The 27,929-nt window shown below is 38.3% G+C and overlaps 2 protein-coding genes across 2 annotated transcripts; both read left to right on the forward strand.

Annotated features, from left to right (window-relative positions):
• The first annotated feature begins 4,707 nt into the window (after nucleotides 1-4,707).
• LOC143861941 (uncharacterized) lies at nucleotides 4,708-5,618 on the forward strand. Its single transcript, XM_077372909.1, has one exon. The coding sequence runs from the start codon at nucleotides 4,864-4,866 to the stop codon at nucleotides 5,398-5,400; it is 537 nt and encodes a 178-aa protein (XP_077229024.1). The 5' UTR covers nucleotides 4,708-4,863; the 3' UTR covers nucleotides 5,401-5,618.
• A 3,906-nt stretch (nucleotides 5,619-9,524) lies between these two features.
• Nucleotides 9,525-27,332, forward strand: LOC143862373 (cysteine synthase-like). Its single transcript, XM_077373413.1, has 10 exons — nucleotides 9,525-9,807; nucleotides 13,181-13,290; nucleotides 13,378-13,435; nucleotides 13,922-14,185; nucleotides 14,578-14,715; nucleotides 14,862-14,913; nucleotides 15,139-15,218; nucleotides 16,425-16,484; nucleotides 26,049-26,129; nucleotides 27,057-27,332. Exons 1-10 carry the CDS (start codon nucleotides 9,574-9,576, stop codon nucleotides 27,147-27,149), a joined length of 1,170 nt encoding a protein of 389 aa, XP_077229528.1. The 5' UTR covers nucleotides 9,525-9,573; the 3' UTR covers nucleotides 27,150-27,332.
• The last annotated feature ends 597 nt before the right edge of the window (nucleotides 27,333-27,929 follow it).

Genomic DNA, 27,929 nt, shown 5'->3' on the forward strand with positions numbered 1-27,929 from the left:
TGGGCCCTGACATAGATAAGATGTGCCTGAAAAATCGTCTCTATAGGATCATCCTAACCCTTCGATTTATGGAGGTTAAAATGGACATATGCTTATAAAGTCCACAAATCTATCCATTTTTAACCTCCACAAATAAAAGGGTCAGGATGATCCTATCCAGCTGATTTTTTGGGCACACCCTATCTATGCTAGGGCCTATCAAATGAATATTTTTTATTATCCAAATAATATGGAACCACTGTGTTTTTTGGTCGGCGGACTAGAGAAGGTTCTCTAGTCGGCCAACTAGAAAAAATTTCCTCATATATATATATATATATATATATATATATATATATATATATATATATATATATAAGTAAAGCTGAATGTGGGAAGCTAAGGCTGCGCCACGTGTCACCCCCACTGCATTCCAAAATTTAATAACACATTAAGGAGACGTGGCACACCGTTTCACATGTAACCTTAATAACGAAATTTAAAAACGTGTTAAGGGGATGTGGCACCCGGAATTTAAAACGCCTAAAATCAAGGAATGGAAAAATCGCCAAAAATAAAGGATTGATTAAAATAATATCTCTCCACAGATTAAATCTCCTAAAATACTAAAATACACTTCTTATTTTGGATTTGAAAAAAGGCTAAAATCAAGGAATGGAAATATTGCCTAAAATTAAGGGTCTATACACACAGAACTGGCATGTATATTTTTCTCTCTCTTAAAAGAGACGATACATAGAAGTTGTGAGTTTAGATTAGATACACGCTATATTTATGGAGAGTAATGCCTATTGGACTTCGATGAATCGATACATACGAAATTAAAAAAAAAATTTACAATTCCGTAGATAGAGAGAGGATTATAGATAGTTTTTTTAAATACTAATTTTTCTTCACCCCATGCATCGCACGGGACTGCAACTAGTGTATATATATATATATAGTAGAGGAGAAAATGAGAGAATTATTTGAATTTCTCCCAAAATTCTATGAGAATTACACATCACTTTTTTTTGACAAAGGCACCCATTCAACCCACATATTTTCAAATCCTACCCTCTTCTTTATGCTTTTTAACAAATGCACCCATTAAAGCTGCATAATTTCAATCCTACCCCCCTCCTTTATGCTTTTTTAATTATGAAAACCTCTATAGATTGGAGGGCTAGGATCAACCTATGAAAATGATTTTACAGGCACATGGACGGTTTGGATCTACCGATGATGTGGTCCGTACAGTTCTTTGTCGGCCCGTGCATCGCACGGGATTTTTTACTAGTTTGTGTGTATATATAACAATGTCAGGAATGTCATTATTAACACAAGGTAGTGCAGATATCATTTCCCTAAATTAAAGCTATCAAAAGATGACCCGACAATATAGAGCCAGCTATTAAAAACAAAAAGTTAGACCCAATCTTAAGGGAAAATGACCGATTGAAAATGGAGACGCTTTACGTTAACATACCGTTTTTTTTTCATTACCAATTTGGATGAACGCATTCAATCTCACACAAATAATATTCAATAATGTAAATCCTATCAAAAAATTGAAGAAAATAAACCGTTTTATTGTTAGACCTCCACTTCTAGACCTAGGGTTCCCAAATATACAAGTCACGACTGTATAGTTTATTTCAAATGGACCCAGATGCTAAACAAGGCAGGCAAACGATCATTTGAACTGTGCTAATCACATCCCACTCAATTGAAAGTATCAAGGTCATGGTCATCATTGCTAACCATGGCGTCCCTCGAATAATTACAAGCCTATGATGTATCGGTACCCCAGGCATGGAAGGGAAGGGAATGTTATTGAAACATCATGACACCCGTCAAATTCGTGTTTGATTATCGATGGCCGTTCTATGGTTTGAGAAAAGGGAGCGGACATCATTTATGGTGCAAAACTAGTCTCTAAAATATTCCAATCTTTTAAACAAAATACATGGGGAGATGATCCCCCCCCCCCCCACACACACACACACAAGAGGATTATACGCCCCCTTGTTGGCGTGATTTGACATAAAATAGGATTAAAGTCTGGCAAAGGGGGGATTAACAACATAATTTTAAGTATTTTCTTCGTTACCAAACACGTCACAAATTCCTTGTTTATGTGGTGGTTGGCTATCCTCAACCTTGGTTTGCAAGTTATGAGTCACGCGATGGCTTTGATACCATCGGCTAAGAATGCACGGTTTGGATTAGGGGTGCTACTCGCGTCGGGTTGGGACCAACCTGATCCTACTCGAGGAACCCTTTTTTCCCGATCCGAACATGAACTAACCTGATTTCCAGCTCAGACCCGACCCAACCTGAGTTTTTAAGCTTACAAAAAAAAAATCATGGAAATGTTAGGCTTCACTCAGGTCGGTTTGCCCAAACTCTCAACCAGAACCCAACCCAAACTCAATCCGGGTTGGGAAAACTCAACCCGACCCGACCCGGCTTTATTTATTTATTTATTTTTCGGATTGAACCCGACCCTAGCTGCACCCCTAATTTGGAGCATCGTCTGCAGGTGGTTCCCACCTAATTTTTGCAGGGCAGCTTGCCCTCTCAAACATCTCACACCATGTGGAGGCTGATCCCGATTATTGCTTTAATGGGCGTGATAAAATTATCGTAGCTGATCGGGCACCATAGAATTTAGGAACAATTACCAATGGGGGACAAAAATTAGGCGAAATTATCAACAGGACTCATGCTTTTCAGAAATTATCAACGAGGGACAAAAGAGGTCTTGTCATTAAAAGCTAGACGAAAATGCCCTTTTCTTAAGCAACACGTTTTGCTTTTCCACTTTTTCCTCTTCTCTCTTCTTTCCCTCTTTTTTTTTTACTTTTTCATTTTCAACTTTGTTTTTTTTACCTTACCAGTCATCTTCTTCATCATTTAGTCACCATTGGAGGCGAGAAAACTCGAAAAATTGAAACGTGAGTTCATTCCCATCTATCTCTCTATTTGTAGGTTTTGTTTTTCATTTGTTTTAGGGTTTTACATTTCTCATTCTCCCTTTCATTGGAGGATGAGGAAGATGAATCGTAGGGTAGAAAGAAAAAACGGTGAAAATGAATGAGTTAAAAAAAAACAGGAAGTAATAACGTGTTCATAAGGGACTTGATAAGCCCATTCGGAATTTGGTAACTCCATTTTGATACTGGATAACCCCAACCCCAGAGACTTGAAAACCCCCTTCCAAAACTCCAGTACACTCGGCCAATTTTAAGGGACTTGATAAGCCCATTCGTGAATTGGTAACCCCATTTTGATACTAGATAACCCCAATCCCAAACACTTGAAAACCCCCTTCCAAAACTCTAGTACCCTCGGCCAATTTTCAGGGACTTGATAAGCCCATTCGGAAATTGGTAACCTCATTTTGATACTTGATAACCCCAATCCCAGAGACTTGAAAACCCCCTTCCAAAACTCCAATACCCTCGGCCAATTTTCAAGGACTTGATAAGCCCATTCGGAAATTGGTAACCCAATTTTTTATACTAGATAACCCTAATCCCAGATACTTGAAAACACCCTTCCAAAACTCCAGTACCCTTTGCAATTTTCAGGGACTTGATCACCTCATTCTGAAATTGGTAACCCCATTTTTTTATACTAAATAACCCCAGTCCCAAAGACTTGAAAACCCCCTTCCAATACTTCAGTACCCTCGACCAATTTTCAAACACTTGATAAGTCCATTCGAAAATTGGTAACCCTACTTTTGAGAGTTACTAACCCCCTGCAGAGAGTTGGTAAACCCCTTCTGCTACAAAACCCCTGCCTATAGCAACTCTTCTAATAACAAAAGACATGGATGTTGTTTTCATTAATTGTGCTTCATGTATTACATCCCAATTTGTGTATTATAAAAATAAATAAATAAAGTTAATCAAAAAATCTGTAGCCATCCATTCATGTATTACATCAATTTTTTCTTATACTTGTCTTCCAAAAAAGTGAGTGAAGCCATCCATGCATTATCTCCAGAACGCACCCTAAAATACAAACTGCTTAAACCCTAAACAAGATAAATCAGAAACAAATGAATGAAAAATAGTGCAAAACCCTAAGAAAAGAAAGAAAAACAAAACCTAGATACAGAGAGATAGATAGTAAGAACTCAACATTCAAGTTTTCAAAATTTGCCAGCAACAATGGTGGCTGAACAAGAGGAGGATGACTAGTAGGGTAAAAAATAAAAAATGGTGATAATGGAAAAGTAAAAGAAGAGGGAAGAAAGAAAAAACAAGGTCAAAACATGTTGTAAATGCCAAAGGGCATTTTCGTCCAGCTTTTACTGACAAGACCTCTTTTGTCCTTCATTGATAATTTTTGAAAAGCGTGGGTCCTGTTGATAATTTCACCTAAAGTTTGTCCCCCATTGGTAATAGGTCCTAGAATTTATCATGAAACAATGCCCATTTATTGATCAATCTTTTCCTATCCGTCCATTTGTAGATCTGATTACTAAGATGATCCCACGGCAATGATTTTTGGAAATGGCCCATTAATCTGGTGGCCCCACCTGGTCAATGGTCTGAATCACAATCCACATGTGCCACGTGGTTAAAGCAGATAGTGCAGTCATCGAGCAAAAGTAAAGCAAATAGGAAAACTAGCCGTTACTCTCATTTGCTGATGTGTACCCTTCCAACGGTCATATTTCCTCCTCCAACAAGCCTCAAATAAGAACATCACTCCCAAATCTCTCACCATTCTCTCTTCTCACAATTCTCCCTCTCATCAACTCAGCCCTCACAAAAATAGTTCCCTCGCCGGAAAACCCATCAAAGAGCTTCTCAATTGCCTGAATCCGATCCCCATCTCGCCGGAATCTTCCTCAATTGCACCAATATGGGCATCTCCTCAACCAATTCACATCACCACACTCACAAAATCTTCCTCTTATGTAACTACATCCTCTTAGGATCAGCCTCAAGTTGCATTTTCCTCACACTATCTCTCCGCCTCGTCCCCTCGATTTGCGGCTTCTTCTTAATCCTCCTCCACATTTTTACCATCGCAGCCGCAATTTCCGGCTGTGCGGCCGCGACTGCCGGGACTAATAGGTGGTACGCGGCCCACATGGTGGTGACGGTCCTAACCGCGATTTTCCAAGGGTCAGTTTCTGTTCTTATTTTCACAAGAACAGGGGATTTTCTTGGAGGGTTGAAATCTTATGTTAGGGAAGAAGATGGTGTGGTGATATTGAAATTGGCAGGTGGGCTTTGTATATTGATGTTTTGTTTGGAGTGGGTTGTGTTGGGACTTGCATTTGTGTTGAGATATTATGAATATGTTGAAGGGGATGGGAGTACTAGTGCTATGAAGAGGAGTGCTAAGGTGCAAGAGGAGGATTTGAATGATTGGCCTTGGCCCTTCCAAGTGTAGAGAGAAAAAGGGGGCTTATTTTGTTATTATCTTGTTATTTTGTTGAGTGTGATGCAGACAGGCATATTATTATTATTCTGTTGGGTGTTTTGTGGCTTGATTATTCATGTAATGGTTCATATTTTTCATTATTTTTTGGGAGAATGAGCTGAGAAATATATTATTTTCTCAGATTGTCATTTTATTCTAATAATGCTACTGTTGTTTTGTTTCTCTAATGTGAATGGGGTACTATTTTCTTAAATTCAAACCATTAAGCTACATGAACCTTTTTTCCATGTAGAGAAAAAGCACCAAGCACAAAAGATATGTTTGGAACACAGAGAAGGAGACTGTATGTTTTTTTTCCAACACCCTGCTTTTTTTACAGTTGTGTCTTATTTTTCACTCACTGGTTATGTGATGTCATTCGCACTTTGTGTTAGAATATGTGTTATCCAATGGTTGGATTGGGATAAGATCTCACCGTTGGATCATCTTGGAGGTAGATTGGGTAAGTTAGCTAAATGAGGCACGTGGATAAAATGCTATTGTTGTTTTGTTTCTCTAATGTGAATGGGGTACTATTTTCTTAAATTCAAACCATTAAGCTACATGAACCTTTTTTCCATGTAGAGAAAAGGCACCAAGCACAAAAGATATGTTTGGAACACAGAGAAGGAGACTGTATGTTTTTTTTCCAACACCCTGCTTTTTTTACAGTTGTGTCTTATTTTTCACTCACTGGTTATGTGATGTCATTCGCACTTTGTGTTAGAATATGTGTTATCCAATGGTTGGATTGGGATAAGATCTCACCGTTGGATCATCTTGGAGGTAGATTGGGTAAGTTAGCTAAATGAGGCACGTGGATAAATTAAGCATGCAGATTAGAAGAGGCAACCAAAAGAGATTAGGAAAGTAGATCTTGATCTCCCTTCTATGTTTATCATTTGAGTGTTCTATAAAAACACTCCTTTGTGCTTAATGTAAATCATCCAAGATTAGTAAAAATCTCCAAAATTCTTCATGGTATCAGAGCGGGGGTCGATCCAACCTCGGCCTGATAAAAACACTCGTCTTTTCCGCCGGGCCTCAAACAATCTGCACTCCCGCTGCAATTTTAACTCTCTGTCTCTCTGTCTACCTTTCTCTCGGACCCACCCACAAACAGTTTGTGCGCGTCTCACACCCATCTACTATTTTCCCACCCATCTACTCTATTTCCTCCGGCACTAGACTTTGTCCTCTTCCGTCTCCTCCTTTCCCACCTTTTATGATGGATGTAAAAAGGGTGTGTGGAATCTGAGAGACACCACAAAAAAAAAAGAGCTAGCAGGTTGTATGTCATTAAAGTCTGCAATTAAAGAGAGGATAAGTCTACCAACAGTTGGATCAAAAGTCCTCCACCTTCACAACAATCATCATCAACATTACTTGCAGCTTCTTTCTTTTTCTATTCAAGAGCGGCTCTTTCACCTTTATATGCTCCTTAGGTGTCTGCGAATAACCCAAAGTGAAATTTCGATCTGATATCTTGTTTGATTCTTGCTTCATGGAGGAGAAATTTGATGAGTTTGGAGATTAATAACCCATATGTTCGATCCAACCATTTTCTTTGTTTCTGGAAAGTACCCAACATATAGTATTGGTCATGACACCCCTTGCTTCTACTTTTTTTTGTCAACGTGCGTCTTCCCCATGCCTTTTTTTTAACCCTATTGTTTTCTTGAAAGCCGTCTCATCTCACAACCCCATATTTGATATATGCACTGTTATTCACGTATTGTCCCAATATTTGCTATCAATGTTTTTGTCGCGCCTCTCAATTTCTTAATTTCTCTCTTCTTTTCTAAATCTTAAGATCTCATTTAATGTATTTCAGTTGAGGTACCTTATTTAGGTGCGTGCCTGGAATATTATCTTCTTTTAGTTGAGGTGATTCATTTCTTTTGAAGTGCGTGCCTGAAAGAGAGTTTTCTATACTATGAGAATCGGTAAAACCGACCCATGTTGTCTTGCCCATCGAGGCCTTTTCTTGCCTATTCAGGCATTGGTCCATAGTGACCCAATTCTTGTCCATTCCGGCTTTGGTCCTTAGTGACTCATTTCTACTCGTCCATCGAGGCTATGATCTATTGGCTTTTAAGCCCTCTTCGTGACACATCAACAAGCGGCATCTTCTTCGGCAATCATCATCAATGATCATTGGCAGCAACATCAGTCTTCATTAAAGGATCTTCGTCATCGACTTTTGAAAGTGTGCATCAAATCGGTTGATTTTGATTACATTTGTATTTTGGGGAATTCTAATGTATTTGGATTTTTTTTTTATTGTTGTCAAACGTATATCGATTTTCAATCCATATACGTTTGAGGGGGCATGTTAGAATATGTGTTATCCAATGGTTGGATTGGGATAAGATCTCACCGTTGGATCATCTTTGAGGTAGATTGGGTAAGTTAGCTAAATGAGGCATGTGGATAACTTAGGCATGTAGATTAGAAGAGTCAACCAAAATAGATTAGGAAAGTAGATTTGATTAGGATTATTTTCTTCTATACTTATCTTGATCTCCTTTCTATGTTTATCATTCGAGTGTTCTATAAAAACACTCCTTGTGCTTAATGTAAATCATCCAAGATTAGTGAAAATCTCCAAAATTCTTCATCTTGTTTAACAGAATACATAGTCACTCCTCACTGGTTACACCATTCTTGTTTAATGGAATTCATATATCTGTCTTCTTTTTCCCTCGTAGCTTCTCCTCTGTTTGGTTAGATGAGATTTTAGTGGAAGTAGTAGTCAACAAGGAGGTGACATGGGTGGGATATGTGTAGACTTGTCTAAGAGAAGATTAGAGGGGAATTTTGGTAGTGTGTTTGGTTAGATGTCAAAGCATGTGGGAGAATGGAGGGGTGTCATTAACAAAATAAATAGTAGAGGAGAGAGAAAGAGAGAAAAAAGTAATGATTACACATGGCATATCATATTCTACTCTTCTCCCCTCTAAAATTTACCAAAAACAAGGTTTGGCATTGGAAAAGTAGGGGAGGGGACAATCCCGCCACATAGGCGCCACCTAAGCAAAAAGCTAATAATGATGTCTCTTCTATGTCTAGTAGTCCAATGGGATTTGAGCTAAAAAATGACAAACAAACAACATTTGGTATTTCATATTCCTAGAAATGCTCAGCCGTCTTCCCTACTTTTTGCAACCAAACAGAGCTGAATTTGCTAGGTAATTTTGCGGAGAGGTTTTTACAGATCCGTAGGTCATCATCGTATAGACATGATCTTAATTTGTGGCCCAAATAAAAGATCGGTTTGGATCATCATTTGAAGAGTTAGTGGGCTTTCACCATATAAAATCTCATTAATTATCATCTTATCTTATCATCATTTGAAGAGTAGTGGGCTTTCCCGGTATAAAATCTCATTAATTATCATCTTATCTTACCAAGATAAGATAATATGCTGTCGATAAATCCCATGAAGGAAATGATATCATTCTTTTTTTTAATAATGACACACCTCATTTTAATAAACAATATTACGGTGAAAAAAAAGATTAGAGTCACCCGAGGAACCCAATTTCCAAACCGAACCCGACCCGACAAGGTTCAACCCAACCCGACCTGAGGAACCTTTTTTTCCAAACCGACCCAACCCGAGTTTTTAAGCTTAAAAAAATATAATTACACTCAGGTCGGGTTGCCAAACCCTCAACCCGAACCCGACTGCGAGCCCGACCCGACCTGAGTTGCACCAAGTTGATGACCCGAGTTGCACCAATTTGATGGGTAGCAACACTAGCAGTCAACGAAAGGGAGTAGTGCCGTATTCAACAGAAGAGGTTCATGTTCTACTTGTCCACTCCCTTAATAGTGTAGAAAAATAGTCATAAATACATTAGAGGGGGTGCTGGTACACAGCTAAGAAATGGGAGGTTAACATATCAATTCCCAAAGGGTGATGATATTTTCACCCACCTGCAGTGCTTACACGCCCCCTAATAACGTAATTTGACAAAAAGTTGCCCACTTTTCACTTCAAATCAGGTTATAAGGGGGGGTGTGTACGTAATGCAGGGGGTGAAAATATCATCTCCCTTTCCAAATTATAAATCTCAGGGATCATATATTCGTATCGCTCTCAAACAAAAGAGTTTTGGGGTTTTTGCAGACTAAACAATGGCTTCTCTTCTCTCCAATACGTTGACATCATTTCCTCAATCCAGATTAGGGTTTTCTCAGGAAAAAAATCCCTCATTCAACCAATCTCGAAGCTTTTCACCACGAAATCTCAAGAAATCTCCACCAAACGGTAGAAAATTCTCAGTTTCTTTCCCTATTCATTGCAAAGCGGTTTCTGTCAAACCCCAGACAGAGATAGAAGGTCTCAACATCGCAGAAGATGTCACACAGGTTATAAAATTTAAGGATAACATTTTCTCTACAAATTCATGGAAATTTTAGTTTGGGTTTTATTTGTTTTGTTGGGATTTTTGAGTGTTATTAGTTAGTTTGTTTATTTCCCTTTTTATTCCTTGTGTTTGTGCATTTTGTATGAGTTCTAGTGTTTTTTTTCTGAAGATAGAAGTTTACCTGGAATTTTGAGCAAGGATTTTGGAATTCTTGGGAAATTCTAATTAATTTAACCCATGTTTTGGATTTTGGAATTTTGTTGAGAAATTTGAGATACAATACGAAAATTGTTTCATTTTTTCATTACTTCTGTTTTTTTATATTGGTTCTTTGTTGGAGAATGATTGTATCTATAGGAATTTAAAGATATGCTTCTAGGGTTTCAATTTTAGCATTTCAATCCGTTCTTTTTTCTTCCATTTTTTTTTTTTTTTGCATAGATATGTTTTCATTCGAAATTTTATGAAATTCGAAACTTAAATAAAATATATGCATTGGAAATAGAAATTTGGGTTTTAGTTAAGGCTGTTCATATAAATCCTTTCTTGTTCCAAATTATATTTTACTTACTTTGATTTCTTTTTTCTGAGAAATTGTATTGCCACTGATATGCATTCAACTTCAAGTTTTGTGGAAGACTTCATGGTAGATGATGCAGTAGTTTCAATCATTCATGTGCGGACTCAGAGAAAGTAGGAAAAGAAATGCAGAAGATACAAAGGCTATTTAATTTCTGCAAAGGCTATTTAATTTTTTATTGATGGCAACTTTAAGTGACTTGTACATGTAGTCCTATCCTTGGTAGCAATTTTTTATTGAGTAAGGAGAGTTGTTTGGGTCATAGGGTTCTATCGGGGCTGTTCTCCATTGAGATAGCAAGCTGAGGTTTATTTTATCCTTGGGCAGACTTGCTATCCTCAGTTCACGTCAAACTTTATTCTTAGATGAAATGTTACCGGAAAAAAATTGGTGAAAAGTAGTCAAGAGAATTTCAACATTAAACTATCCAAGCCGGATAGCAGATAGCCAATCCTAGGAACAACTTCTCCAAGGATTTCTATCTCTGTGGAGAACAGCCCCATTAAGTTGGTTTTTTTTTTAATTTTTTTATACTACCCCTAGTTTAGGTATTATAAAAGTTATACCTAAGTTGTTTTAAGTGGTTATCTGTTTGGTCTATCATTGCAAAGAGCGAATAGTAGGTTTTTTTTGAAGCCAAGATGAAGGGCTAGGATAAAATCAAGTATAAGGTAGGGTTTGATATATGTATGTATGTACGTACGTACGTAAGTAGGTAGGTACGTAACTAACCACTTCTAAGCTGGGGAACCCAAAGAAACTATCCTACATCAATGCTCCTTTCAATTGCATGTGTTTTGATTTAACTAGAGTTTTTTACGTCATATGGTTCTATTGGGGCCGTTCTCCATGGGGATAGCAAAATGGGGTTACTTTATCCTTGGAGAGACTTGCTATCCTACATCCATGTTCACACCAGCCTTTATTCTTACATATAATATTACTTGAAAAAAATCGGTGAACAATTGTCGATATAATCTGAACATTAAACTATCCAAGCAGGATAGCCGATCCTAGGAACAACTCATCTAGGGATTTCTATCCCTGTGGAGAACAAACCCATCAAGTCGGGTTTTATTTTGATTTTTAGACTATTCCTAGTTTAGGCATTATAAAAGTTATACTTAAGTTGTTTTAAGTGGTTATCGGTTGGGTCTATCATTGTAAGCGTGAATAGTATTTTGAGATTTTTTATTAGGTTTCTTTAGAAGTTTAGATGAAGGGATAGGATTAAATCAAGTATAAGCTAGTGTTATATATATATATATATATATAGAGTTAAGTGAAGCTACACATACGTGTAGCTAACTTAGCTACACCGACGGCTTAAAATACAGTGGGCCCACATTATTTCACATTGATAGGGTGTGCCCAAAAAATCAGCTCCATTGGATGATCCCAACCCTTCAAACTGTGGAGGCAAAAATGGACAGATTTGTGAAGGTTTTTACACGTCCATTTTTGCCTCCACAAATCGTAGGGTTGGGATGATCCTATGGAGCGGATTTTTTGGGCACACCCTATCTATGTGAGGGCCCATCAAATGAATGGTTTGCATCACGCAAACAATGTGGGGCCCACTGTATTTTAAGCCATTGGTGTAGCTACACTTTTCTCATATATATATATATATAGGGATGGCACTTTTTCATAAATTTAACCGAGTAATAGGGTTATTTTTTGTATTTCTAAATAGAATACAAAACAAAGTGTAAATGAAAAAAAATTCCACCCATAGATTTATGGTTACACCACTTTAAGAATATAATGAACACCTTATTCTTGTGAAGTTTCTTATCTACACTGTACATGTTGCAGTGAGGTTTCCAACAGCCTCATTGGTTTCATTATATCCATGGCCTTCTGAAGTCTGAACACCTATTGTAGAGCTTGTAAGCTTCCATCAAGTGCCGTGCTGAGGGTAGCGGAGTTTGCCAGTGTGGGCATAAAAATGGGGAGAAGAGGTGGCAATGGTATTGGAGAGGATAAAGGGGCTGTGACGAACAGATCTTTCTTCTGCTCTATTTTCCTACACTTAGGGGCCGTTTGGATGCCGAGAAGATTTTGATTTGGATTTCTCACATTTGCAGCCCATTTTGCGTTGTGATTTGGATCTTGATCAAATCCTTGGATTTCCAAATCAGCGACTGACAGTGAAAAAAAATCAGATTTCCAAATATGCTATGGAAATAAGTAATTGGAAATCCACAGATCTGGCAGTTTCCTTCACCCTCTTTGCTCCTCAACCCCTCCCCTCCAGTAGGAAGTACCCCCTTCCCTCTCTCTCTCCTCAACATGAGCTGGCGGATCTATTCATTTTGCATTCAAAACTCAATTCCAATTCCAAATACAAAATATGAGGTATCCAAACAGGCCCTTATTTTATTTGTGTATTTCTAATAATTAGTATTCATCTTTGTCATTGCTTTTTGCATATTTTCATCAACTTGAAGTAATTTACCATATTTTTCATCCACTATACTGAGTCGAATAAGGAAAATTATCAAGTTGATCTCGATTATTTAAAATTTTGTTGCTTCTGTTTATTCAGTGAATCAATATGATATGATGGAAGTAGAGGATTATACTTCTAATTCTTGAAAGTGGTGACTTATTTCTGTTGTTGTGATGTTTTGACCAATGTTTATATGGTCCAATGAAGAAGGAAACTGAACCACTTTATTTGGAGTTCTTTTCATAGACCCTCAGAGCTCAAAACAACAGTTTAACCTCTAAATATCCTACAAAAAAATCCTTGAGCTTTCTTGATGTGTTAACAATTGCTTTGCAACAGCTTATAGGGAAGACGCCAATGGTATATCTGAATAATATTGTAAAGGGATCTGTTGCAAATATTGCTGCCAAGCTTGAGATCATGGAGCCTTGTTGCAGCGTCAAGGACAGGTAAGACATATATATATGTATTTCGATTTCCTTTCAGATGAAGTTGACAGGAGGAGTACAATGTCGCTCATCCAACCTTATATTCAGGATAGGTTACAGTATGATTGCTGATGCAGAACAGAAGGGAGCTATAACACCCGGGAAGGTGAAAAAATTAGTTACAGCTCTCCTTGATATGTATTTTACTTTCTTTCATATTTAATTTTGAGTTTAATGATGGAAAGGAGCTTTTGAATTTAATTCTTCCTGGTGTGTTTTCTATGCGCAAGCCCATTTTGAAAAAAAAATTGTGAAATAGAAAAAAAAAATCATTAAAAAAGAGAGAAAAAATTGTAAAATAGAGAAAAATTAGCAAAACTGAAAAAATGTAGTATGGATTGTTTTTACATTTGAGTCATGGTCTATCTGCTACTTTTGTTGAGATATCACTTCTCACTTCTTTGTTGTTGAGGGTGTTTTACTGGAACCAAAACCAACAAGTGGAAACACATACAAGTAGGAAAACTGAAAAATGTAGTATGGATTGATTTGTACAATTTTTTTTTAAATGGTGTGGATTGTTTTTTACATTTGAGTCATGATTTATCTGATGGTATGTTGAGAGAGCACTTTTCACTTCTATGTTTTCTAGAGTATTCTGGTGGAACCAACAAGTGGGAACACAGGGATTGGGCTTGCATTTATTGCTGCCGCGAAAGGATATAAGCTGATCTTAACAATGCCTGCATCAATGAGTATGGAACGACGGGTACTTCTAAAAGCATTTGGAGCGGAGCTCGTTCTTACAGATTCAGCTAAGGGCATGAAGGGGGCAGTTCAAAAGGCTGAAGAGATTTTGAACAAGACCCCCAATGCATACATGCTTCAGCAATTTGACAATCCTGCAAATCCAAAGGTGAAGATAGAACTAGAGGCTACTTCAAAAGGGGAAATAAACCCCAAAGTATTTGTTCTTGACTTTATACATTTGAATTTCCCTTTATATGTTCTGTTAAAGATTAAAAGATTAAATAACGCCATCTCCAACAGCTTAAGCTTTTGGAGTAAGTGGTAGTTTCACATGGTATCAAAGCAAAAGGTCCTGAGTTCAAAACTTCTTCATATTAAAAACCTACATGCAATGGCCAACCCAAAAGAGGGGCGGGCCACATGTGCCACGTGTAGGCCAACCCAAAAAAAGAGGGGCCACACGTGAGGGGGAGTGTTAAAAGTATAAAAGATTAAATAACGCCATCTCCAACAGCTTAAGCTTTTGGAGTAATTGGTAGTTTCACATGTTCGATGCAGATACATTATGAGACAACTGGTCCGGAAATCTGGGAGGATACGAGAGGGAAGGTGGATATATTCATTGCAGGGATTGGAACTGGTGGAACTATTACTGGTGTTGGTCGCTTTCTTAAAAATAAAAATCCTAACATAAAGGTACCTATCGTTCTAGGACTTGCTTGATTTTGTATAATATGCTCAACTTTTAATTTTTTTTAAGATATGTTGGTTCTGTATGGGAAGCTTCTGGATTTTTATACTCCTTATCCTTTCATATTATTACATTGACCATGTGATGCCAGGTTATTGGGGTGGAGCCTTCGGAAAGCAACATACTTTCAGGAGGAAAGCCTGGTAAAGGATTTTTTTTTTCTGGCTCATTTTTTCCTCCTTTTGAACATGTGAAAAAATATTTATTGATTGGAACAAATATTCAAAAAGTGACACATCAAGGTCCAAAAAGAGCGAAAACTTTTGGCCGGTTTACTTCCTTTTTCTTTTTTAACATTAGCAAAGTGTTCTAGAAGCTTTGTTTTGTGTAACTTTTTTTGTTCTGCAATTGCAATGTCAAGCATGCAGGTCCGCACAAGATTCAGGGTATTGGAGCAGGTTTTGTACCAAGGAATTTAGATGACGAAGTACTTGATGAAGTCATAGAGGTCTGATATTTTATTCTATTAGTTATTGTGCATTTGTATGATAATTCTCATGATTATTAGGGAATTATACGGTTCCTGTCCATATCGTTACATAGAAAAAGAAGTGTGTGGGACCATGGTTTTAAATTTCTACTGAAATCTGAAATTTCGGACCTAAATTTCAGGTTTCAGTCGAGACTGAAATCGAAATCACACATACCCGAAACGGTCTTGTATTTCGACCGAAAATTTGAAAATTTGGTCGAAATTTCGCTAATCCTGAAATTTCGTCCCTAAATTACCAAATTTAAGGGATTTAACCCAAAGATCTCGATTTTTATTATTATTTAATATCTTCCCTAAATTACCAAATTTTGGACTTTCGGCTGAAATTTTGTACATGACAAAATATTATTTTATTCGATTTTGTCCGAAATTTCAAAATTTCGGTTTCGGTGAGGACCGAAACGCGTACCGAAACTGAAATTTGAAACCACGCGTGGGACCACTTGTGCAAAGATCCAAAGCATTCTTCTGTTGGGTCCTGCTGAGGATGAGCCAAGGCCCAAATATCTCTCTCTTTCTAGTTGGAGGATAAGGAGCGTCCCTAGGGTGGGGTGGGGGGTTGCCTATCAGCATTGGGTCCGGCAAATGAATGCTATGGATATTAAACAAGTGATTTCTTGATGCCTCTGATTTTCCCATTGGTGAGGTGTGGAGGGGTGCCTATCAACATTGAGGTCCGGCAAATGAATGCTATGGATATTAAACAAGTGATTTCTTGATGCCTCTGATTTTCCCATTGGTGGGGTGTGGAGGGGTGCCTATCAGCATTGGGATCCGGCAAATGAATGCTATGGATATTGAATGAGTGACTTCTCCCTATTCTCTTCCCCACCCTTATTTTTTCTCTGGAAAAATATGGAGTGAACACTTTAGTTCCTTTTAGAATGATTAATTTTTGTCCCACCTACAAGGGACATGAATACATTACGTTTCTTTGCGCAACTACATTTTCTCCACCTGTCTCTTTATACATGCACACCATTATTTTTTAGGGTGGATGCTAGGATGGACATTTTTAATTGAGCTTCACTCACCCCCTTAGTAAAAATATGCTTTGTAATTTCATGCTTATATATTTACAAGTTAGGTTCCTTATATTTCTCATTCATTTGCATCTTTTTATGAAAGTTTGATCCACCATGTCTTGCTTGCCTATTACAGATCTCAAGCGATGAAGCTGTTGAGACTGCAAAGCAATTGGCTCTCCAAGAAGGCTTGTTGGTAAGTATCATGCATTAACATTTGTACTACATTGGAAATCCTTACATATTACGCATTAGTTGTCTATCATATATAAATGCATGTGCGTACATATCTATGTTGGGTACATATCTACACGCATGCTACCCTGTTTGTATCATCATGTATATATCTTTGCAGATATGTAAAGCATGAAATCTCATATCCCTATACAAACTGGGCTCTAGCTGAGGTTTAAACCGTATTGGCTCTCTTTCTCAATGTGAGAAAAGAGAAGAGAACAGTAACACACACACACAGACATATATGGAGACAAAAACTGTTGTCTTCATTCGCGAGGTGCCTGGTCTGACGTGCGACAGACCAGCCGCGAAATGCCTTTTACGATGGACGCTAGCAATGCCCATATATATATATATATATATAATGTCTACAATGAGATGGTTTCTTTTGCTGATCAGGAAACTAATCAACAAAGAATGTAAAGGATTACACAGTATTCACAATTCAGAAATGCTAAGTGGCTGTTCTGACAACCGTGATTATTTTAATCTGTTGCTGTGATCACATTGACTGGTTGTGTCTACACTCTCCCTCAACTTTGTAATGGTGAGTATATGAACAACCAATGTATTGCGATGTGTATGAGAAGGCTGCTTAGCAAGTGGTTTGGTGGAAATATCAGCAAGTTGCAATGGGGAGGAAAAAAAACCATGTGACCAACGATCTCAATTCAACGTTTTCATGAACAAAGTGATAGTCCAACTCGATATGTTTCTTGTCTGCATGAAACACGTGGTTGACTGAGAGATGAAGAGGACAAATATTGTCATGGAAAAGTTAGGTGTCCTGGAAAGATGAATGCCAATATTGGTTAGCCCATTTAAAAAAAAAAAAAAAAAAAAACCCAAAATCGGTTGTTATGTAAGACAACCAAGTAATTTGGCTGTTGTAGAGTCTATGGAGCGATATCTATGGCCATTCAAAAGAAAAAATGGAGCGATATCGAGGCTCAACACTAGAGCAAGCTAGGAAGCACGGGTGCTCTCCCGGGGCTCCTGCACCCTTAGCCGACACGTATGGGGTGCGGGTACGTCCGGGTACGTCCTAGGTACATACCCCATTTTAATAAGGAAGAAAAAACCAATTTTGGTAGTTGGGTGCGCACCCACGCGTACCCGACACGTCCTGCTTGTTCCTGCTGCTTCTCTTTCCTCTCCTGTACTTCTCTCTCATTTCCTGCACTCGGTATTTACATGTAAACCATTTAAGTAAATGTTACTTAAGATTTACATGTAAATAACGGAATACCCCCCATTTGGATTTATTAAAAATAGTTTCAAGACCCAAATCTAAAAAGAAAAAAAGTCAACTCTCCTGTTCTAGTACAAAATTCGAAGAAAAAGGGTCGGGTCAAAATTTTAACTTTCTTAACTTCCAAACGGTGGGGTATTTTTCAAAATTTAAAAATTCATAAAATCTATTATGTCCAAACATTATTAAATCCCAAAAGTCCGATAAAAAAAAAATCTCATAATTTGGTCTCTAAAAATTATTCTTCTTGTCAGGCACTGGTCAACACACTGGTCAACGCACTGGCGACAAACTTTTTTTTCTACTGAATGATGTATTGATGCCTCATGTTATGAAATATGAAACTTAATCACTTATGAAATGAAGAGTAATATTAGAATTTTTCATTTTGGTGATGTTATTGTTATTTGATTGCTCTACAATTATTTTTTTTAATTTTTATAAATATATAATAAAATATTAAAATATATTATTATATTCGGCGTACCCGAACGTACCCGCACCCGGTTTTTTTGGCAAGTCACGTATCCACGTACCCGTGTCGTGTCGTACCCGCACCCGTACTCGTACCCGTGCTTCATAGAGAGCAAGCCACTAGATTGTTTCTTGGCACTCTAAGAGATACAATTGAGACAAGAAAAGTACAATAGCTGGTAGTAGAATGTGTTAGAAATGGAGATAAGGTAAGAGTGGAAGGAGGAGAGGAGTAAAGAGGATGGTGAGTCTCCACTAAGGCAGCTCCTCATGTAAATGATGTATATATAGGCCCAAAATCCAAATAGGGCAACATGTGTACAATGACAATAATACCCTTTACAATACAAGTAATGCCTAAACTACCCTTACACGTTATTTAACAGAATGACGTGTGTTCAGACACCCAATCTAGCATGCTTCAGAGAACCCATAAAGATCTAGAGTACTAGTAGAGAGAATTTGAGCATCAAACGAAATAATGACGTGAACATACCAGAGTATATGCTTGACTCCCTGTAGGGCGCTTGAGTAAGAACATGCATACACAAAAGTGCAAGGTTGACTACGGAAACGCCCAAGCTTGTTAGGGTGAGGTACTGACGAGCTCCGACAATACTGCTATATTCTGAGGGATCATGAAGAGGCTCGCATGGATATAAAAGATCATGTTTGGTGGCCACTGGAATTGCTACAGCTATGCAGCCAATCATGTTAGCCCGCGAAAGGAGATATAAAGTGTACTTGGTTTGTGTATGGGCCGTACGGCATTAGGGGTGCAACTTGGGCCGAGTTGGGTCGGGTTGAGGCCAACCCGAGGAACCCATTTTTCCAACCCGAACCCAACTTGACCCGATTTCCAACTCGACGAGGTCCAACCCGACCCGACCCGTGGAACCCAGCTTTCCAACCCGAACCTGACCTGACCCGAATCGACTTCAACCCAACCCAACCCGAGTTTTTAAGCCTAAAAAATAAAAAAATCATAAAAAATGCCGGGTTATACTTGGGTCGGGTTGCCAAATCCTCAACCGAACCCGTCCCGATCTCAACCCGGGTTGGGAAAAGTCAACCCGAACTCAACCCAACCTTTTTTCGGGTTGAACCCGACCCGAGTTGCACGCCTATATGGCATAGCCCGAAAGAATGCCAGTGCACTACGATGCCTATAAAATAATGCAGGGGACCGAGTTCCTTCATATCAAACACCTGTCCAAGTTGATGAATAAGAGCATGCAACACGGAAGGGTTGTTCCCCGTGGCAATGATATCATCCACATAAAAACCACTAAAAGAAGCACATCAAAGGCATGGTGGAAGATAAACATCGAAGAGCCCGCCTTACTGTAGAATAAGCTTGATTACCAGAGAAAAAGGCTGAACTTATCAAAGGTAGCTCTAGGGCATGTTTGGGTCCATAAAGGGCCTTCTTTAAGCGACAAACATGATTGGGAAAACGGGAGCTAACAGAGCCTGGTTGCTGTTCCATGTAGGCAATATGTTTCACATCACCATGGAGGAATGCATTTTTAACATCTATCGACCAAAGAGATCAACTATGCATTATGGCAAATAAGCAAAACAACATGAATGGTTGCCAGTTAATAACTTGACTAAAAGTTTAATTGAAATCGATACTAGAATTTGAGTAAACGCTTTGGCAAGAACAGATCAGCATTATACCGCTTGGGGCTCCTATCGGCAACCAACAACATTCATCTCAGGAGATTGAGGAACCGATTCCCATGTAGAATCGGCGTGAATAGCTGAAAGTTCTTGCATGGTGAAACCATTTTGGTTCGTTGAGAGCAGAATGATGACTCTTCTTGGGTTCAATTAATTCAGCACGCTTTGTCTGAACCGTAGAGGCAAGAAGTGATGGTAAAAGCCTAGGGAGACGAGTACCATCGCATGGTCTTGTAATCAAGGATTTCAATGTCGGTTTCGGTGGAAATTTCAGCCGAAATCATGTAAAACCTTGATAAAAATTTCATTTTTCTTAAATTTCCACGGAAATGTATAAAATTTTGGTGGAAATCATTAAATTTTGGTGGTAATTTTAAAAATTTCGGTGGAAATTTTGTAAATCGGAATTTCGGGGAAATTTCGGCGAAATCCTTTATTTTTCCGATTCAATGTACTTTACAGTTTCGGTCCAAACCAACACCGAAATATTTCGAATTTTGGATTTCGGCGGAAATTTAAAACTATGTTTTTAAAGATGGGAATCATGGGATGTTGCATTGGAATAATGGCAGTTGACAATAGGTGTAGTGGCAGGGACAACCATATCTGTATCAGGCAGTGGTTGCAATCCCGAAGACAAAACGGAACAGCTGACAGGCGTAGTAGACTCCTATTGTCGGGGAGGAGAAGGAAGCATCTCTCTGGAAGATAATGGCGTCTCAAGGAAGGCTGGAGCTGTACGATCTTGTTGATTAGCCACCATCCTGAGATTGATTAGATGGAACTGCAGGATCAGTCGGAAACAGAGGAGTCGAGTGCTATTGTGGAGGGGATCTGGAAGCAAAAATTGAGTCTCGGTATGAATGAACAATCCAATCTTGGACATCCCATTAAGAAGTGAACTCCCCTTGAACCTGTGCAATGCTAGACAAAGATTTGTATCAACATAGGGAAAGAAAGATTCATCAAATACGACATGCATGGAGATATATAGATGGTCATTCATAGGGATGCAAGCATCGATATTCCTTGTGATGAGGACTATAGCGAAAAAACACACAAGGATACGATTTGGGACTAAACTTGTTTGCATGGTGCTATAACTAATGAAAACATCTACACCCAAACATCTTGATATTTTAATAGTCTGAATCTTTACCAAAGAGCTTCTGATATTGAGACCGCTTATGGAGAACTAAAAATGGAAATCCGATTAATAAAAAATACAGCGGTGGAGACGGCGTCTACCCAAATCCGTTTTGGGATTTCACTATGGAATAGCATAGTCAAACCCAATTAAAGTATCTTTCTATGTTTTATCTCAGCAAATCCAATTTGCTCAGGTATGTGTGAACAAACTCAGCAGAGGAGATGTTGCGTGCCTAATCGGCCGTAACGGAGATAAACAAAAAGAAAATAGAAATGAGGGGGGGAGAGGTTGATTCGAGGCAACCGGACCTCCTAGTGGCTCAAATCGAGAGGAACCATGACTCTCCTACAAAGTTGCCTTTGCTATAAAATTCTCTTCCTTTTATTTCATTGATTTACTACTACTTAAATACAATCAAAAGGGAGTGCCACATCACTATCCCATTAACCCACTTACATAACACATAGTAAATAACTACACCCACAACCCACTTACATAAACATAGGCAATAACTACTTCCACAACTCTACAACACATAAGCTATATAACTAACACCCATAAACACACATCCATCCACTAATTAACCCATTTACACCACCACTGTCATGCACACATCAGGAGAATTCACTACCAACATCACACTAGAAAATTAATTTTCCCATCAAATTTATATTTACTATTTTTTTAAAAATTGCAGAAAACATTTTTAGTAATCTGTTTCCTTCTTCAGAGGATAAAACAAAGTAGATCTGGTACAATCATAAAAAAGTGGCATATTATTTAATCTGTTGATTTGAGGTAACTGGGGCTGGTCCCCATAAATCTAAAGGGATTTTCATCATTATAGCATTAACAATTTTATTTCTATCCGAACATGAGATTTTTATAACTTGTGCCTATTTGACAACTACTGCAAATATTGGGCTTCTTATTCCAACTGTCTACATCAATCAGATTACTCCTACTAAGTTGCTGAATTATTCTAAAGTGAGGGTGACCAAGTCGTTGATGCCAAATAGACCGTAGTTTTTTTCCAAACTTTAGAGTAACGCTTGCCTCCTTATTCAAGTGCATAGAGATCTCTGCTTGTCTGTTGCCAGAATCCTTCTCGTTTTTTCAATTCTTTATAACAACGAAGTCAGATGAGAATTCAAACACACATGGTAAATCCTTTGTTAGCTAGATGACCGATAAAAAATTTCTTATATTTGGAACTACAAGAATGTCCTTTAGAGGCAGTAATCCAAATTAAATCGATAAACTAGATTTACCAACATGAGTAATAGACAGATTATTTCCATCACCGACCGTTACTTTGTTACATCCAATATAGGGACTGAGTTGAGAGAGATTACGTGGCTCATTAGTGATATGAGACGTGACACCAGTGTCCATGTACTAAGTATTGTTATTGGGATGGGTAACAGCCAATGCGATCAATGCTTGGGGTATCACTTTATCAACGTAGGATAAATTGAAACGGTTCATCATCTTATGGTATTATGTCCTACTTTCTGACAAATCCGACACTTTAGACCTTCAAGTGATTTAGATTCAGGGCTTCTCGGGGATTGGTATGGAAATCCTTGTTGCTGAAATGATGCGGTTTTTCGATCCTTGTCGAAAGTTTTGACCTTGCTGAAAATCGGAGCCTGAATGTCAAGAGCCTTGCTGCGAGAAATTGGTGTGATTTTGCCCTTGCCCAGTGGGTGTAAACCTTCAAACTTTGGATGTGAGTTTATCGGTGACGAAGTTGGAGAGCTGCGATAGAGCAAGGGCCTCATTGGGTGATGATGAAGATGTAGAAGCCAATGTCGTCTTTGATGATTCAGGGAGATGCTCTGATACCGTGTAGAAGTTGATCTCTAGCTGAGGTGCAAAATGTATTTGCTGTCTCTTTCTCAATGTCAGAAAAGAGAACAATAATATACATATATAGTTTCAGGGAATTGCTAGCGTCCATCGCAAAAGGCTTTTTGCGGCTGGTCTGTAGCTCTTCAGACCAGCCACCTCGTGAATGAAGACAACAGCTTTTGTCTCCATTCATGAGGTGGCTGGTCTGATGTGTGACAGACCAGCCGCGAAAAGCCTTTCGCGATGGACCTTAGCAAATCCCATAGTTTCATTTACTGATTATGGAGATATGGTGGTTTTGGAATTGGAAGAATGGGATTGCGAAATAAAGCCTTATTGGGCAAAAATGGTTATGGAGATATGTGGAGGAGAAAGAAGCTCTTTGGCATAAAATCATTGGGGATAAGTATGGGAGGGGTTGGGGGGAGTGGGAGTGTAGGAACCTATCTATAGATTATGGTTCGGGTGCATGGAAGTTTATATGGGATCCCAGGTCATCGTATGATTCCTTAGTTAGATTTAATGTGGCAAAAGGGGGAGGGAAGCGAGATTTTGGGTAGATCTCTGCGTAGGCGAGTCTCATCTGTGCCATGCATTTACGATCCTATATTTGTTACCAGTAGATGGGCTAGAGTGTATTACCTTATGGAGAGGAAGGGGAATGGGGGCCTGTAGTGAGTCATTAGGCTTAGGCTCTGTTCGTTTGAGATTGTGGCAGCCAATTATGAAGTAGTTAGTCTTGCGCCATTATTAGGTCTTCTTTTTTCTCCATATTGTTCCCCTTTTCTTACTGACAAAAGTGTGGATCCAAGATACTCGAGGTTCATTATCTGTTCGCTCCTTTCTCAACATGGTTAGCGAGGAGAATAAAGAATCACGTTTCTCAAGAATTCGAAAATCGATTGAGCCTCTTCAAGTGAGGGCTTTTGCTTGGACGGTAGCGAAAGAAATAGGATCAACATGTGCAAACAACTTAGAAAAAGAAAATTGTGCCTCGCCAGGTGGTGGTGCTTCTTTGTAAAAAAGTGGAGGAATTCATAGATATTCTAATGGTTCATTGGCCCTTTGCTCACCGACTTTGGCGATACATCATCAAAGCTTTTGGCATTGCTTTGGTATTCCAACGATCAATCAAGAACATTATACTTCATTGGGGAGGTGTGCCTTTTGTCGTAGGTCAAGAAAAATTCTTTGGAAATTGGTACCGTACGTGGTGATATGACATATATGGAAGGAAAGAAATAATCATATCTTCAAAGAGAAAGAGGAGACTATGAAGGATATTGTTAGATATCAAGATAGATCTAATCCTTTGGACAAAGTACGACAAAAGCTTCACCATCAATATTACAGGGATATTTTGAAAAAAACTGGAGGATTATAATCCAGGAAAAAGGCTTGGATAATAGACCTACTCCAAAGTGGTGCCTTCCCCGTATGACTGGATGCAGCTGAACTTTGACGGAAGCTCCAAAGGTAATTCGGGTTGTGCTGGTATTAGAGGCATATTCATGATTACAATGGGTGTACTCTTTTAGCTTTCTCTGGACTTGTGGGAGTTTGTGATGCCAATGAGGTGGAATTAAGTCCTCTTCTTTGCGGTTTGAGATCGTTTACTGGGTCCTTGAATGGGCGTCTAATCATCGAAGGCAACTCTTCTAATGCTATGGCATGGGCGACAAAAATATCGGTGGGGCTGTGGAAACTAGCTGGAATCATTGCTGAAATCAGAGATATATGCTCCATTCATAACCAAGAATTCCAGCATAGCCTGAGATCGGCCTATGAACCAGCAGACAGGTTAGCTAAAGAAGGATCGTCGTTGCCGGAGCTGATCATCTGTAATCATAGTTCTTTAGAACAATTAGGGTCAGGAGCTTCATCAGTTATGGGCGGGATACTTTTGGATTGCTGCTGTAAGCGTTGTTTTGGGATGCCTCATCCCATGGACGATTATTTTACAGTCTCGCTGTAATTCTGTTTGTTACCAATAAAATCTGTTATCTTAAAAAAAAATTGATTAGGGAAGTAATCAATAAATAAAGAACCTATAGGGATGTAGGACTAGGAAGAGAAATGGAAGAAAGGGGAGAAAGGAGGAGAAGGGGAAGAATAGAGGAAGAAGCAGGGAAGAAGAAGAGTAGAGAAGAGAGGAAATTAGGGGAGAAGAGAAAGCTGTAGAGTGGAGAATCTCAATCAAATCTTTAATTCATCAAAACTTTCAATTCCTAATACAATGAAGCCTATATATAGGCAATGGGATGGAAATAAAATTCCATGGAAAATAAAAGCCCTAAAACTAAAAACATGGAAATAAAATCCTAGAAACTAAATAACATGGAAAACTAAAACATGTAAATAAATACTAATGGGCAAATATGCCTCTTATTGGGCCTACCATCTGCATCATTCTCCTCCTCTTGAAAAGAACTCGCCCTCGAGTTCTAGTCCGCCCGGATAAAAAACATAGATGACACATTGAAGCAACAGGAGTCGCAATCCGTCGTAGTCTCGAATGCCGTAGAACACTCGTGATATCTGTGAAAGTGGTATGGAACACAAGCGTAGTGATATAGAAGACATCGTCCATGGAGGACCGTAAAGAAATGAACCTCCAAGTAACACGGCATGGAATATAGCAACATACTCCTCCTGCACTGGTGTGATGGCCATGGGTAGCATCAATCCATGCTCTATAAGGTCAATCTCTAGCAAGCCTCGGCAAAATTTTTCAATAATACTCCGCTTTATAGTCTCATCTAGTCCAGCTGAACCCATCTCTGCAAATGCTAAGACCTCCTGATCAATCTTCGTAACAAGCTCCACAGTGTCAGCAAAAAGCTCAGCAATTTGCTCAATCGGCTCAAAGATAAGGCAATCCTCAACAATATGCTCTCGATCATCCGTCTCAGGTAATGGCTCATCAGTCAGGCACTCGCCTCTGACTCATGATGGTGCTTGGTTGACTCTGCGGATAAACATTAACATTGCATCATATTTTCTTTTCTTTGGTATTGAATCTCACATTATAGTTGCATCAATTTTTATAAACATCAACATTGTTGATATTGAATCTCACATTATTTGAAACTTGATGTCTTGTGCAGGTTGGTATTTCTTCTGGAGCAGCAGCTGCTGCTGCTATCAAGGTTGCAAAGAGACCAGATAATGCTGGAAAACTTATTACAGTATGTATTAATATTTCCTTGATCCTTATCTAAGGCCTTGTTTGGATTGGGGAGATTTTTTTTTTGGAAAAGTTTGGAAATTATTTTTTTTTCCCAAAGTTTTATGCTTTTTCATTGTTTGTTTGCACATGAATAAAAAAAACAACTTGAACCACCGCACTTCACAGGGGCCTTAAATTTATAATGACTACCCACTAAATAAGTCATAACCATATCATTTCCATCTAAATTGTCGAAAAAAAAACTTTTCTAAGAAAATTTTCCACAAGAAAATATTTTCCTCCATTCCAAATGGGCCTAAGGCGCTGATTGGATTGCAAGAAAAACATTTTTGACATAATTTTTTTTCTTAGGAAATTTTTTTATTTCCACAATTTAGATGAAAATAATATAATTATGGTTAAGTCAGAGGGATATCATGGCAAATTGAAGGCCCCTCTAAATAAAAATTGAGTAGGGCTGGTTCAAGTTGTCGTGTGTTAAAAAAGTAGAAATTTTAGAAATATTTTTCCTTTCCAAATCTTAAGCTGTGGAAACAGCTCACTCTAGAAGGATCAGACCCTAATAAATTCCAGTATTGAACATGAAGCTGGAGTTGGGGATCAATTGATTAATGAATGAAATGTCATATTTCATACTGGAGCCACCATTCTGCTACAATTAAGGGCACACAAGCCACAGACACACAGGGTGGTTGGTTGGTTGGTTGGGTGCGTTGAAATGCGAACCCTAGGATTTTTAACATACATAAAGTTCTGCAATCATAAATACATATATCAACACATGTTTGTGTAGTTGTGTATGCCTTTGTTACATATGTGATACACCTGTATGTATGCATGTATACACAGACATGTACACTTGCCTATATTTTTATGTTGCAGATATTTTTTTTGCTTAAACGCCTAAACCTTCATAAAATTGCAGGTTGTTTTCCCAAGCTTTGGTGAAAGGTATCTCTCCTCTGTTCTTTTCCAGTCAATAAGAGAGGAGTGCGAAAAAATGCAGCCTGAGCCATGAAGATTACATATATGAGGTATTATAGTCATAGAATTTGGGGTCTTTTTTGCCCTTATCCTGATTCTTCTTGGCCTAGTGCTATGAATTCTTATACATTAATTAGTGGTTTTGTAATGGATAGTTTAAAACAACAAAATATTATTGTTGAAGCTATTAGAAAATAAAAAGGGGTTTCTTCACATCTTTTTGGTGTATTTTTGTTGGTTAGAAAAACAATACCAGAATTTAGGATCCTTATCCTTGTTTCTTTATTTCCCAATCTTTGCTTTGCATTACTTTTAGTTTTACTTGGTATTTTTTTTCTATTATGTAGCTGCTGTTGAAATTGGAAACCATGGTTCAAATTTCCAATGTCCATATATAATTTCCCCTTAGATGTGGGGCCAAAGAGATTCATTTGAAATCATTTTCTTTAAGAGGAAACCCTCTTTTCTTACTCATATTCTCCTTAGCTTTTGTGTTAAAAGGACAACGAGACCAAATTCACTTAGTACTCTTCTATTTTGGGCTAAAAGCACTAAGACTTCTCACCATTCTCTTCAAGTGTGCTACTTTAACAACTCCTCAAGGTCCACGGTCAGTTTAGAAACGTAATCGATTTTTTTTAACAGGCTGGAAGCTTAGTTGCATTGTGAATATTGACTCATAAGAAATGTGGATGGAAGATGATGCATTGCTAGTCACCATTATTTGCAATCAAAAGGCTCATTAACTATCAAACTAATGGACTAATCTTTGCTTGGTTGTGACCCATAATCACAATCAGGTTATCTTGCTTCT

Source organism: Tasmannia lanceolata, unplaced genomic scaffold (assembly GCF_043159265.1).
Source record: "Tasmannia lanceolata isolate RefF3 unplaced genomic scaffold, GAP_Taslan_0.1 ptg000037l, whole genome shotgun sequence".
Taxonomy (NCBI): Eukaryota; Viridiplantae; Streptophyta; class Magnoliopsida; order Canellales; family Winteraceae; genus Tasmannia; species Tasmannia lanceolata.